This window comes from Cladophialophora carrionii (genome assembly GCF_000365165.1).
Source record: "Cladophialophora carrionii CBS 160.54 unplaced genomic scaffold supercont1.9, whole genome shotgun sequence".
NCBI classification, from domain to species: domain Eukaryota; kingdom Fungi; phylum Ascomycota; class Eurotiomycetes; order Chaetothyriales; family Herpotrichiellaceae; genus Cladophialophora; species Cladophialophora carrionii.
Window position 1 is genome coordinate 131,095 of NW_008481834.1, and position 13,958 is coordinate 145,052.

Sequence of the window (13,958 nt, forward strand, 5' to 3'; positions counted from 1 at the left end):
TATTCGTATGGACGATGATTACCAGGGTGGCTGTCCCATAAGATAGCATTACCGCATGTGCAGCCTCAGCAACAGACGGGCAACATACACAAGACTTCATGAGCAGCGTCACATAAAAGTCGAGTTTCCCCACGGCCCGGTACGCAACTGCTGGATGTATCCATACGCTGGTCGGCGCAGTCCTTCACGCTCAGCCCTGCCATCCTTTCCACATCTTTGTGCGTGGTTGCTGACGCTGTCGCTGTTGCATCTGGCTTCCCAGGGGATCGCTGATATGCGCGAGGTGGAAAAAGATTATGTGGTCGATCGGGTGTGACTTCAAGAATGCAGGGTTGTTAGAGTGTCAGTTCGCCTTTGGAAAGCTTTGCAAGCTTGTGTCGGCCTTCCATCCTGCTCATGGTACCTGCAGCATTTTGACACGGCGCTGGGAGGTTCTACCTAGAACCTGGTCTCAAGGGCTGTCTCTCAGGCTTAGACAAGCAAACAATGGCTGACGGGCCAAGACGCGAAGGGACCCACCAACCTCTTCTGTGACCCTCGATAACACTGTGCCCCAACATCCTCAGGTAATGATGTTAAAAGTACAGCTTATTATGTTGATGTCGAGAGACTGATTGGGAAGAATTTGAAATAGCTCTCTGGGGCCAGACGTTCAAATCCGAAGCCGGACACGCGATTCTCGAGCTGAGAGTGATTAGACTCGAGCCCTCGCTTAGGAGCGCATTGATCAACCGGATATGCATTCCTTTGACAGAGAGTCATCAATTCCTGAGCGCGCAGCTGGGAGACAAGTTCCTTGATCGATATGTCTAGAGCTTCGGCCTCGGGTAGGGGAAAGAGATTTCTGGCATTGAGCCCCTTAATCAGACTACCTAGTGTCATAGCGTCGCATCTTTTGTCGTTCCGACATTACTACTACTCGCTAATATAGCGGTTCAGCAGGTTTCTTAGGTAGTTCACATTAGCTTTGATATAGGAAAGTCGATGCTGCTCGATATCACCTGTACGTCGACCATGTGAGCAGTGCTGCAAGACAAAAGAAAGTACTCACTTGCCATCCGTTGTGGTAAAGGAAGACCGTTATCGTCGAAGTCCAAGGCGGATTCGAAGATAGCTTTCTTTGTGAGCTCCATGAATCCTGTCGCTTTCTTGAGAACCCCGTAAGATGTGGATGGGATTCCTGCCGATGGGGCCAGAGGGCTTCAAACCACATATCGGTGTATACTTCCACGCATTCATTGAGCTCGTACTTGTCGATCAAGACTGCGATATCAACGAATTGTTCCTTTCCGATTTTGCGCGGTATAGCTCGAGTTCTCCCGTGTATGATAGCAAGCAGGAGGAGCATCGCATCGAGATTATCGTCAGGTTACGGTACTCGTGTCAGTGGTCTACAGCTTAGCTCGACTGCCTCCTGGAAACCGCCGTCGAGCATGGCACGAAAGACAGGTGATGCGAGCGCAAGATGTCTCGAGGATACTCGGCATTCATACTCTTTGAAAGGCTGCGATGTTTGGGGATTTGAAGCATCTGGTTGAGTGGGTTGTGGATCGTCAACTCCAAGCTCTTCGTCCTCGTCATCTTGAGATACTTTGTTGACCTTGTCCGGAGGGTTTGTGGCAGGTGCACTGTCATCCTTTTTGCTGAGCACTAGGAGGACATCTCCCGAAGGATCATATATTGTGTTGGATGACATTGACATTTTCAAAGTAATTGCCAACTATGTAAGGTTGAGGAAGACTCGACGATCGGCAAGACGCGGCGAGACACGAATCCAGCTTTGACGGTGATTGGCTGCAATTAGGTGTCGCAACCACGTGGTCACGTGGTCACATGGTCACGTGGCCGCACATGTGACCTACATAAATCGACACCTACGCAGCGTGAGGATTCTGGGCGTGATATAGCGCAGCTACTCCGTATCATAGCATCACATCATGACAATAATTGGATGTCCCCATTTGCCCAGTATAGTATGGACCAGCAGGGTACGAACTATCCGTAAGAGCCGTACGCCGCGCTAATGCCTCTCATATTGAGTTCCTTATGCTCAACGCATGTGTCAAGGAGAACATCCCGTTCATGACACCATCACACGCAATGCCGAAACAGGTGTCTCCATCAAGACGAGCCGCTGATATAGTGCTGAAGGTACATAACCCATCCAGGGTATCCTCATTCAAGCGAGATAGTTGTATGTTGGCTTTCCAGGGTCCGACCCTCTCTCCAGGTACTCCTTCTCTATCAACCCTTCGATCTTCTTCTTAATCATGTTGACGTCAGGCTGAAACCGCGATGAGATTTGGCCGAGAGTCTCTGTCATTAGCTGAGAATGCGACAAGGTCTTGCGTGATTTCATGATGCGGACGATTGCAGCCTCAATGACGATACCTCGTTCTTCGTCTGTCCGCTTCTGTGTCGCGCGACGTTCATCCTGGTTCTCGACTCGGTTGCCGCCGCCGCCAGCCACCACGCTGACTTTGATCTTGAGAAACTGGCTGCTGAAGTCTTCGTTGAAGTAGAATTTGTCGGTTGGCTTGACATCCTTGGTAACGGGTTCTTTACGGAGAACTCTCCATTTAGCCACCAATGATAATGACTGGAGGTTTCTAATAAGCTCAGGCTTCGGGATGTTGGTCTCCGCAGCAATCTGGTCAAAGGTGAGGGACTCTCCAGCAGGGACATCATTGAAGAGCATGAGGATCACCATCGCGTACGTCGAGACGTTCAGCTCATACCGCCGTGTCTTCCCACCAGTAGTGAACGTAGCTCTCATGTCTGCGTCGCCTAGGCCGGGCATCCAGGTCAGCTTCCGCCCAGTGTGCTTTTCAAGGTAGAAATTCTGGAACCGTTGCCGTACGCGTTCCACCGAGGCTGGAAACATGCATTCGGTTCGAGACTCCTCCTCGTCAGGCTTGCTCAACGATTCGAACGGCCAGATTGTGGTGGTCAAGACTCTGCAGTCGAGGTCGACACGTTTCGGATCAGGGTCACCGAGTTTTTGCACGTGCTCCTTGTACTTCAAGTTGAGATCATCTGAGGTCTCCGTATCTCTGATCAGACCCTCAAGCTTCTGGGTGAACTGGTTGCCGATTTTCATCTTCATTTTCGAGAGCATCTGTCGTTCCATCTCCCGACTGACCGACTTCTTCATTAATAGACGCTTCGCCATGTGTCTCTTGTAGTATATCTCGAAGGTGTCCTTGTTGGCCAGATACTGAAGCAGCAAAATGCCATTATCCAGGATAGCGTCGACTTCAGCCTCGCTCTTGTCCTTTCCGCCGCGCTTGAGGTATTCGTCAAGGAACAAGGACAGGTGCTCAGGACTTCGTTCGTTGATGTTGATGAAGTCCTGGAAGGAGTTCTCCAAGGCCTTTTCCAGCACCGAGTCTCTCTCAAAAGCCTCGATCCAAAGCTTGTCGAACTTGGCCTTCAGCGCCAGAATCTGCTCGACCCACGAGATTGCAGCCTGCGTTTGTTGACTTAGGGCTTTTTCTTGCTGAATGCCCTTGCCATCGGCGCCGGCTTTCTGGGGTGCTTTTGGTCCAGGGCCATCACCCATGACATTGGCCGATTTGTTGATGTCGGTTCCTAACTCAATCACTCGCCTCTTGATCACGTCTCTCAGTGCACCTTTCCGCGGGTCTACTCTTGAAATGAGCTCGTATACGTTGGCCAGATCTTGGATCTTGTCGTTATCTAGCATGTTCTGCACGCCAGTTCCCTCCATGTTGATAACATCTTTGATATTCGCCGAGATCAACTCTTTCTCTACCACGGATTTGATCTTCTGTTCTGTGATTTTGGAGATTGTCTGCTGGCAGCGCTCTTGTTCTTCCGATATCCGCTTCCTTGCCTTGGTGCAAAAGGTAGTCGCATCAGCCTCGACGAGAAGCGTCCGGCCCTCTTTGTTGTAAAACTCTCTACTCGTCTGGAGGAACTTCGGTTCGAAAGAGGTGAGATAGAGCTTGCTAGACTCATCCTCGGTGAATGATTCGTAGAGACCCTCTAGCATGTAGCAGCATCCGCGAACAAGAGGTCGGTCTATTGTCTCGTTATTTCTTTCCATCTTGATCATGTCGAGTAAGACCATCTCCAAGAGGGAGAGCACATTGACAGCCGGGTCCGTGTCAAGGGGGGTGTTCAGCACCTCTTTCTGGAACAGTGCCATAGACGTTGCGAAGATAGGTGGCCGCTTCTTTTCTTGCTCCATGATGCGATCCTTTTTGGGCTATAAGCATCGTATCGGCATATTTTGGGGTGTCAAAGGGAAGCATACCATGTACATGAGGACGTCGGTGATCATCCCGGTGCAGAGCTGATGGTCGTTGAAAGCATCTCTCAGCGTTTTAATGAACCGTTCACCGGCAACTCTGTTTTCTTGGGAAGGGACGCTGTCGTTAGGGGCCAGGGCACTGGCCAGGAGAGCTGGTGTTATGAAGGAGTAGATCTTGACTCGCACGGTGCCTCGCAGCCATGTCTCTATCAATTGTACCACCTTGTCGTACAACAAATCCTGCTTTTTCTTCAAGACCAGCTTGTAGGCATTCCGGAACAGCTCCTCGAATGAGAGTTTTGAGGCATTCTTTGCAAAGATCTCTTGGAAAGCGACGGATAACGTGCCCCAGATGGCGTCGAAGTCAACGTCGTCTTTCGTCAGGCCCTGTAGCCGATACATGTTAGCAATACGTGACGAAGGTGTGCTTGCGCGCAGGGAAACGCATAAGAAACTGTTTCATGTCGCACGCAGTGTGCAAGACTGGAGTGAAGCAGGAGAGAAGCGCCCTTCCACCTTTCACTCATTCTGCCGCACCGCATAGACGACGACCGGTCAGAGGAATCGCAGTCGCAAGACGTACCCTCCTAGGTGCCCGAATCTTCGCACCCCCTTTCTTCGCCAACATGATGGCCAAGGCACTTCGGCCGCACTTAAAACACCCTCAAAATCGCCTCGCCACGACAGAGTGCGCAGGATCAAGACAGGAGGTTGTAGGAGGGGCTCTCTTGGAGAAGGGCGTGAACGAGTGAGTACTGTGGGCAATGGTGGCGACGTTATGGTGGCCTCAAGTGTCTACAAGCGACAGATCGCAAATAGAGAGGCGACAGTCAGTCAATTCATTCTTCTTCAGCACCTCGACTCGAGGCTGCAACGAACCCATGCATCTTTGCAGCGGTTCGTCCCCCAAGCAGTGGCGTGCAATTCGGCCGGCAATCGGAAGAACTTCGGCTGCTAAAGTCCGCTTGAAGGTTCGTAGAAAGTTGCGAACGTTCCAAGTCACTCACCTGTTTCTTTTTAGTGGTACGTTACGTCTCAGTTACCCCCGAAACTCAAAGAGCCGGTTGACAATGCGATCGATCTCACGTCCAGCGTCAAAGATCTTTAGTGGGCTTCTGGCTCCTCAGTCGCGTCGGACTCGTTCCACCCTTCTATCAATATCGCCAAAAGCCCCGTCGGCTTTGCGACAGACCGTTTCTCCCAGATCCTCTTTCGCGCCCTTTCAAAGATACTCATCATCACTGTCTGTGCCGGGCGCAGAACCTCGCGCGGCGGAAGAGAAAAGAGATGAGCCCTCTTACGAGTTGAGCTTCACCTGCAAACCCTGCCTATACCGGTCCACCCACCGCGTTACAAAGCATGGCTATCACCACGGAACCGTCCTCATCACTTGTCCTTCCTGCAAGAATCGCCACGTAATATCGGATCATCTCAGAGTCTTTATAGATCAGAAATCCACCCTCGAAGACATCCTCCGGAGGCAGGCTGCGAAGGGCCAAGATTTCACAAAATTGTTGAAGAAAGGAAGCCTTGGTATCCGGCCTGGAAATTTGATCGGCAACGAAGGCGAAGAGGATCTCGAGTTCTGGGAGGATGGCACCGAGACCGTGCACACGCCGATCGAGGAGAAAAGAAAGAGCCAACCAGCTTCCAAGCAGGGTTCGGTGGGTACCGAGTGAAAGTTGCTCATACAACACAATCAAATGACGAGAACACACCCTGGCCTAAGAGGAAGAAGACGCCTGACTTCCCTGGAGCACCCCGGTGCTTTTCGGCTGGCTGCAACGTCGCGGAGCCCTACCTTGCAAGCCGCTCGAGACTCTCAGATGCCGGTTTCAAGGCGATTCGCACGAGTCTCTGTGCAAGTCCTCCATTGTCAGTGCTGGACCAAGGCCGCGCCCGCCATTGCATCACAGCCATGGCTGCGTCCGCTCAACTCTCCTCCACTGAACTGATTCACAGTCTCCAGAGCCTCTGCTCTGCAGGTTGGTACTGCTGCAGGGCTTTCGCAATGCCTCCTTCGGCGCCGATCTTTTCACCCAAATGCGGTGGTTATATGTGACAATAGATGGGAGACGAGGGTGTGTATAAGATTTAGAGTGTCAACAGTTTGGATGGTAATATGCCAAGAGACGGATTGTATCAACAGCTCAGATGAAGCGACTTATCCTTTTATTGTTACTTCCACTGTTCCTGGTCTTGCACTTCGACGCGAATACAAGTTCCACGAAATGTCAACGCCATCTGCACGAGGGACTACAGCAAGGGCTTTTGAATGCCACTGTATGTATGCATGCAGTCTAATTAGTTGTCTACTCTCCTCTATCTCTCACAATCTCTGCTCTAATGCCCATTCAGAACGCTCTCCTTGATTACATAGACTCTCGCCTCCCACGGTGTCAGGTACTTGCCGACTTCCTCGCCCTCTCTCAAGTTAGTCATCAGCAACTCCTTCTTCACGTTCTCCAGGCCCTGCGGATAATGCATCGGCTGCTCCTCGTCGGAGAAACTCAGGAACACTAGCAGCTGCTCGCCATGCCGGTCGGGATGGCTCTTGGTGAAGGTGAAGACATCCTGGTCGTGGAAATCCCACACGGAGAAGTCCTGCCCGAAGACCATCAGCTCGGCATATTCTTTGCGCAGTTTGATCATCTTCTTGTAGAAGTTGAGAACGGAGCCCCGGTCCTGCTGTTGCGCCGCGACATTGACGGCCTCGTAGTCGTCGTGGACTCGGATCCACGGCTTCCCGGTCGTGAAGCCCGCGTTGGCGGTACCATCCCACTGAACCGGCAAGCGGGCGTTGTCTCGCCCGACGAGCTGCAGGCCTTTCATCGCCTTCTTCAACCACAGCGGGTCCCCTTTGTGGCGGGTGGCGACGTCGTTGTACGCGTTCAGCGAGTCAACGTCCCGCAGTTCCTCGATGCCCCAGTGCTCAGGGTGGTTGTACATGCCGATCTCCTGTCCTTGGTAGATGAAGAGCGTGCCCGTGAGAGTGCACATCAGCGTGGCCAGCATCTTGGCCGCCTTCTTCCGCCATTCAGGCTTGTCCGTCGCGAACCTCGTCAAGCTTCTCCCTTGGTCGTGATTCTCCAGGAACACCGTCGTCCAGGCGTCCGTCCCGCGGATCAAATCCTGGACTTTACGGATGGCGTCCTTGAATTGAGGCAGAGTGTGCCGCACGGTGTGGTGTTTTTTGCCCCCGCCGTGCGTGGCGGTTCCCAGCATGACGACGTCGAAATCAAACACGCAGCTCAACTCCCTCGCCTCGGCGGACACGTATTGCAGCACCTCTGCCGCTTCCGTGCCGGGGAGTTCTCCGACCATGAGCACGTCGCCGTACTTGTCGAGAACCTGTTGCCGCTGCTCTCTCAGCCACTCGTGCATCCTCGGCCCGTTTGTAAAGTGCTCGAATGCCGGCTGGTATTCCTCGCCATGCAGCCTCGTCACCGCGTCCGGAAACGTCACATCCTTCGAGTACAGGTTACACGTGTCGACGCGGAAGCCATCGATGCCCCTGTCGAGCCAGAACTCGATGGCCGATTTGTAGATGCCCCTGCGGACTTCTTCAAGCTCCCAGTTGAGGTCGGGCTGCTCCTTGACGAACAAATGTAGGTAGTACTGGTCTCGTTCTTTGCAATATTCCCACGCGCTGCCGCCGAATATGCTGCGCCAGTTGCTGGGCGGCTGACGTTTCCCGTCGACGATTTTGGGATCCCGCCAAACGTACCAGTCGGCGTAAGGGTTTGTCTTGTCCTTCCGCGACTCTCGGAACCAGGCGTGCTGGTCGCTGGTGTGGTTGATGACCAAGTCGAGGATCAATTTCATGTCGAGGTCATGGCACGATCGGATCAGGTCGTCCATGTCCGCGAGGGTGCCGTACGGCGGGTAGACGTCCTCGTAGTTCGAGATGTCGTAGCCCATATCCTTCTGCGGCGAGTCGTACATCGGGGACAACCATATCGTTTCCACGCCCAGGTCTTTCAGGTACGGTAATGTGCTGATGATGCCGGGGATGTCGCCGATCCCATCGCCGTTGCTGTCCTTGTACGAGGCGGGCCAGATCTGGTAGCAGGTGCTGGCTTTCCACCAGTTGGGTTTTGCCGCGGACATGGTATATCGAGAACAAAGGATGAGCAGGATTCTAGGGAGAAATACGGAAAAGACCGACAAGTGTCGGCAACGTCACGAGTGAGAGGAGTCCGAAACAACCTGACAGATGATAAGTGATGTTTTGCCTTCGAGTCACAAACCTCACTATATACCTTGGGACTCTCACTGCGCGTACAGATTGTCAGCAGCGGACCGCCTTCCAGATGAAGTGCGTACAATGAAAGACTCTAATCGAAGTGAGTGGCACGGCAGAACAGCAGGTCACCTCGATATCGACGATTTACTCGGCGAAACTCCAGGAACAATGGGGGTACTTTGGGCCGACCAACAAACAGGTCGCTTGGACTTCACATATCAACAGCCTCGACTCCATAGTGACTCGGTCGCAATCTGGCCAAGGCACCTAAGGTGGTATGGGGACAGGCGATGTGAAGTGAAGGATTGTCTGAGGAGGCGAAGAATGTCAATGAATTGTGCGGGGAGTGATGGGCAGGTTTGACCGAGAATTTCACCGGCATGAGGCGCGACGGAAAGACATCCAGTCTTGTCGGTCTAGCGGGATTCATTAAAGGAATTACTTTACATTGGATAGACCTGAGACGTGAGGTATCTAAAATGGAGGCATCCACCGGCGTTTGACCGAGGATGCTATATCGGGCGTCTGCTTGTCTAATCTATCCATCGACAAGATACTGGATCTTCCGTCTGGGAACCTTGCGCATCATCTCCTTATTCGTCTTGTAGCGCATGTAGACACAACAGAATGGGAACAAGACCGTGTTGACCGCACACCACGCAAAGAGGACGCCAAAGTTCAGTCCAATCCGACTATATGTGTCGAAGAGGATCGTGCGGCTGGCGTTGACGATGTGGTACAACGGCCAGGCGTAGCCGAATTTGAAAAATCCTGGAGCCAGCGGAATGGCATAGAAGGATGTTGAGACGTTGGATATGACCCAAAAAATCAGCCAACTAAACAGGCACGTCAGTAAATGCTAGGATATACCGGTGGCGACAGGAAGTCTCACAATGCAGTCCACGGCTGGCCAATGACCATGGTGACGTTTTCGCTGGCCAAGCCAAGCGCATACATACCGACCCAATTCAGCATCCAATACACCACAAATGTGCCCTGGCCGAAAGCATCCGGGTTCTTCGCCATCGTGACGTCGTTGTGCGGATAATTGTTCGAGAAGGGAATGAGAAATGCCAGCGACACAAGCGAATAAGCTAGCGACATGAGCAAATACGCTGCAGTCGTCATGAAGAGGCGCACGAGGACCAGTTCCCAGAAATGCAACGGCGGGTGGCCCTTCGGTATGAGAAACTGGGTATATACCGGCAAGAAGAAGGAGAAGGAGAAGAAGGCGATGATGATCAAATAGATCAACCCTATGGTTACTGCTGGTGTGGCTTGTTGAGGCTGGAAAGGGCGGAGGTCGATCAAGGAGAAACCAATGGCTGGGTTCAAAGCCTGTGGTGCGCGAGAATACGTTGCAGGGTCGAGGGAGCTGTTGGAAAGAACATTTCGGATCCACTGCTCTCCGAACCTGGCTGGCAAGTCGATGGCAAGCTCGAACAACTGCGGATCGATGTAATTGCCATATGTTGTCTCATCTCTTGCTGAGTTGACAATTATTTGTCCTGCGCCCAGTGGCTCGTAACTCGCATTTCCTGTGGCAACCGCCTCTTGTAGAAGAGCTGTTGCATTGGCACTGACGATGATTGCCGCCCAAATGTGTTCGTCATACACGGCTTGTCGTACAGCCAAGGGGTCGCCGCCGTACTTTTCCGGAGATTCGATTCTGTAGCCCAACGCGTAGGCAGGAAGTGCCGCCTGCTCTCGTGCAGCCTGTTCGACCACAGGTCCAACAAGAGGTTCGATTCCTGTATAGGAGCCCGTACCATCGAAACTGACGACGGCGACAGTCAACGCCTCCAAGTTCTGTGGGACGTGGAACAAGACGGCCCAGTAGAGCGAAAGCACACAGAGAATGTAGCAGAAGAGGATCATAACCGTTAGGGACCATTTCTTTGCAGCCTGCTTCCACACATTTCTTAACGATGGGTGGAACAAGCCGACAGGTAAAGGAACGTCATCCCCAGAATTCCGCTCTTCATCACGGTTGCTTCCTCCGGGTACTTGGTTATCCTGCTTTTCGTGCTCGTCTCCAGGGATTTCTTCACCGTTGTGATCCCCTGGATGGTCGCCCTCGGACTTGAGAGTATTCTCGGAGCTTCCACGACTCATTTCGACGATGCCCTGGAGCTTGCGGACCCTACGTGAAGGTCAGTTGGGGGAGCGACGGTCGACAAATTGGTAACATGGGCAGGTAGATGACAGGATATCGCAGCCTCATGCTATTTCAGCGACTGGTAAAGCTCTCCTGACGTAGAGATAAACTCGCTTCAGACTGCTGGGCGTCATTCAATGACTGTCACGGGCGATGTTTCACCGCGATGCCAGCTACGCTGTTCGTACATAATGTGGAAATCGGACATGGTCACTCGTATGGAGCCCGCAAAAGTCGTGACGTTAGTAATGTGAACGATTGCGCTGTCCACAAACACAAAGGCACATGGGGGCGTTCGAAATGATGTCACCTCACATGGTAGCGACCCCGTGTCAACAAAGAGGATGCACTCGCTTCAGCAAGCAGACATTCAAGTGCCGCAGGCGTATTGACCAGTGTTTCCATCATAGTTTGTGAGCATCGTGGTGCTGCCGCTGGTGGTGGTGGTGCTGCTGGTTCGTGGAAAAACAAGCCTTGTCAAGGCGGCTCAGCTCGCAGCTGTTCAAGCTTGGGCGCAACCAGTTCGATTGCAAGAACTGGTTATGTGGCTACAGCAGAACAATCGCACCGCTAGACTTGTTCCACGGCGACATGCACCAGGCTGTGGTGAAAGCCATTCAACCCAACAAGATTGATTCCACCAGCACCAAGGAGGCGAAGAGCAGTGAGTGAGCACAAAGTCTTGCTTCACATCACATTCTACTAGTCCACCGTAAGCTACGGTGGACTAAATTACCCTTGTACATAACACAAACTTGGGAGGCATTCTCCGCCTGTCTTTTGCACTTCTTCTTTCCTCAGCCGTCACTGCTTATGGACATGAAGCCATAGCTGTGCCCAACAGTTTAGCTTGGCGTGTGCTGGGTTGCTCATGTCGTAGCAGCGGCGCCTCTTATCGTTCCATGGACAAGCAGAGTGCATCACAATGACCATCTTTCACTGTGGACGATTCGGGGAAGATACTCGGTGACATCTTCCCACTGTGTGGACTTTGAGAAGTGACAGGAGACATGGCTACAATCTATAGGGCCCTGCGCCTCTTCCACGACTGATAAACATCTTCAAGTGACCACAAGGAAATACTCCTATTCAATTAATGCTCGAGTTTGAGAGGCAGTCGCCGCCTGGGTCCCCAGCATCAGCAAACGTCGTTCAGCCGTGTTATGCTCGCCAACACCACTAACAGAGATTGTGTAGACGTCTGCCGCACCTTCCTTCCCGAACCATGATCTTCATCTCTCAAAAGAAGCATAATTCGGCAGAGGAAATGAGAGGGACACCGCGACGACGCGATCCTAGATCTGCCTAGGCCAGCATGGAATTGTCTACTTCCCACTTGGAGTTTCGGTCTTTCAAGTCGGCAACAGCAATATTCGAAGGCAGTTACGACACACGGAATCCATGAGTTCAAGCAATTTCCTAGGTCCCTTGGTCTCATTCATTCTGACATGCTGCAGTGATAATCTGAGGCCATTGTACGTATGCACCATATCTTTCGATTTTACTGCTACTTCAGATGTAACTTACAGATACAACTCGAACTTCCGACTCTCTTCCTTCTGCCCCCCACTTTATCCCTTTTCACCATGGGTGGCATTCTTCAACTCCCCACAGAAGTCATGGAGCGAATTCTCCACCAGCTGGACACGAAAGACCTCAAAGCACTACGATTGGCTCATAGGAAACTCGATTGGGATGTTCGCCCGACACTGTTCCACACCCTTCACATCTCCTGTCTGAACGCCGACCGACTGCGTCACATGAAAAAGTACCCGAGAATTTCTGCAGTCGTGAAAGAGATTCAATTTCAAGAGATGAGCCTTGAGGGCCTGTCGTTGCGAGCTGCGTCGAATTGTCTGCGTCGATGGTAATCCAGGTGGCTCTGGGCTCGGGTACCCTGCCCTGGAGAACGATAGAGCATTTCAGGACCTCAACAAAGAATTTCACCAGCTGTTTAGTGATTCAATTCTTCGCGGCTGGATGCAGCCGGAGGATGGATTGCGGCCAGCACATGGTTTTTTGGCTTTCTGGCGCGTTCTTTGCGAGCTCAATCCTCGTCAAGACGATAACTCGAGACCCAAGCCGGATATACAGCATCTAGAGATGAGACACGACAGGGACCAATTCAACTCAAGGGGTATAAGCTTTGACATGCTCGATTGGCAAGGTGATAGGCTTGGATCATATATGCGAACGCGGTCAAGGGTCAATGGATTTCGAAACCTTAGGACCCTGATCCTCTCTTTCGAAATTGAACAGAGCCGAACACCGGATGGTGCTGGGACCCTCAAACGTCGACGCTAAGAGACGCAGTGGCCGGAGCGACGAAGCTGGGGCGGTTAGAGATTTACCTAAGCCCCAGCGCTTCTTACAGCACCTACGAAGTTCATTTGCAGGAATTGCTCCCCTTCATCACGCTGCCCGAGCTTCACAGTGTTGTGCTGGAAGGTTTCCACTTCGGGGAAGGTACAATATGCCGCTGGCTTTTCATGCAACCGAGATTGAAACAAATTTCTCTGATTAGACCCTACCTTCATGGTCGATGGGAAAGCTTAGTGGAGCGGTGGTTCGTCGAACCCAGTTTCAAGCCGGAGTCAATTGAGCTGAGGAGTCCGTGGGATGTAGACATGTGGAAACAGGAGCAATGGGCAGACGCCAGTACTTCCAAAGTACCATCCAGAGTGTCAAGTGATGCAATTCTTCGGTACGTCAACCACGGCGGGGATAATCCCTTTACTTCTCGGCGATGGAAATCCTTCGACTGGAACGGTCAGTGCGAAGGGTGGGATGCTGAGAGAGACGGCAACACATCGGATTACTCGGACCTTTCTGAGTATCTTCCAGATGACCATCCAAGTCCAACTGATGATTCAGACGGTCCAGAGTACGACTCCGCCTACGACTTTGCCAACGAAACAGAGAGCGATCCTGAATTCGGGGAAGCAGAGAGCGCTGATGGGCGTCGCGAACATGTCGAGGGTGATGGAGATGACGGTACCGCTTCAGAGTAACACCTTGTATTGATGCTTGGAATAAGACAATAGAAATCATGATTGCTGCATTGTGACTAGCCAGCCTCGTCCACGGTGACTAGCCAGCCTCGTCCACGGTGACTAGCCGGTCTTGTCCACGGTGACTAGCCAGCCTTGTCCATGGTGATTGGCCAGCCTCGGAGTTTAACCTCGGCTTGAGTTCAGCTTCAGTTGGGTGTACGAGTACCGAGTGTTATCTATTCGTATTTGTCCTATGGTTTTCGCTCAACATAAGGTGCTGTACAT

General features: G+C 52.2%; 7 protein-coding genes across 7 annotated transcripts; 3 read left to right on the forward strand and 4 right to left on the reverse strand.

The window, feature by feature from the left end:
• Positions 1-1,369: 1,369 nt before the first annotated feature.
• G647_09129 (uncharacterized protein) lies at positions 1,370-1,702 on the reverse strand (the record flags this gene model as incomplete). The annotated part of the gene is made up of 1 exon (XM_008733434.1): positions 1,370-1,702. The coding sequence occupies one exon, from the start codon at positions 1,700-1,702 to the stop codon at positions 1,370-1,372; it is 333 nt and encodes a 110-aa protein (XP_008731656.1).
• Positions 1,703-2,179: 477 nt separating this feature from the next.
• On the reverse strand, positions 2,180-4,678 carry G647_09130 (uncharacterized protein; the record flags this gene model as incomplete). Its single annotated transcript, XM_008733435.1, has 2 exons — positions 2,180-4,222; positions 4,280-4,678. The coding sequence occupies 2 exons, from the start codon at positions 4,676-4,678 to the stop codon at positions 2,180-2,182; spliced, it is 2,442 nt and encodes an 813-aa protein (XP_008731657.1).
• A 224-nt stretch (positions 4,679-4,902) lies between these two features.
• On the forward strand, positions 4,903-5,955 carry G647_09131 (uncharacterized protein; the record flags this gene model as incomplete). The annotated part of the gene is made up of 2 exons (XM_008733436.1): positions 4,903-5,024; positions 5,298-5,955. 2 exons carry the CDS (start codon positions 4,903-4,905, stop codon positions 5,953-5,955), a joined length of 780 nt encoding a protein of 259 aa, XP_008731658.1.
• Positions 5,956-6,619: 664 nt separating this feature from the next.
• G647_09132 (uncharacterized protein) lies at positions 6,620-8,386 on the reverse strand (the record flags this gene model as incomplete). Its single annotated transcript, XM_008733437.1, has 1 exon — positions 6,620-8,386. The coding sequence occupies one exon, from the start codon at positions 8,384-8,386 to the stop codon at positions 6,620-6,622; it is 1,767 nt and encodes a 588-aa protein (XP_008731659.1).
• Positions 8,387-9,060: 674 nt separating this feature from the next.
• G647_09133 (uncharacterized protein) lies at positions 9,061-10,637 on the reverse strand (the record flags this gene model as incomplete). Its single annotated transcript, XM_008733438.1, has 2 exons — positions 9,061-9,358; positions 9,415-10,637. The coding sequence occupies 2 exons, from the start codon at positions 10,635-10,637 to the stop codon at positions 9,061-9,063; spliced, it is 1,521 nt and encodes a 506-aa protein (XP_008731660.1).
• Positions 10,638-12,266: 1,629 nt separating this feature from the next.
• On the forward strand, positions 12,267-12,551 carry G647_09134 (uncharacterized protein; the record flags this gene model as incomplete). The annotated part of the gene is made up of 1 exon (XM_008733439.1): positions 12,267-12,551. One exon carries the CDS (start codon positions 12,267-12,269, stop codon positions 12,549-12,551), a length of 285 nt encoding a protein of 94 aa, XP_008731661.1.
• A 756-nt stretch (positions 12,552-13,307) lies between these two features.
• G647_09135 (uncharacterized protein) lies at positions 13,308-13,691 on the forward strand (the record flags this gene model as incomplete). The annotated part of the gene is made up of 1 exon (XM_008733440.1): positions 13,308-13,691. The coding sequence occupies one exon, from the start codon at positions 13,308-13,310 to the stop codon at positions 13,689-13,691; it is 384 nt and encodes a 127-aa protein (XP_008731662.1).
• Positions 13,692-13,958: the final 267 nt, after the last annotated feature.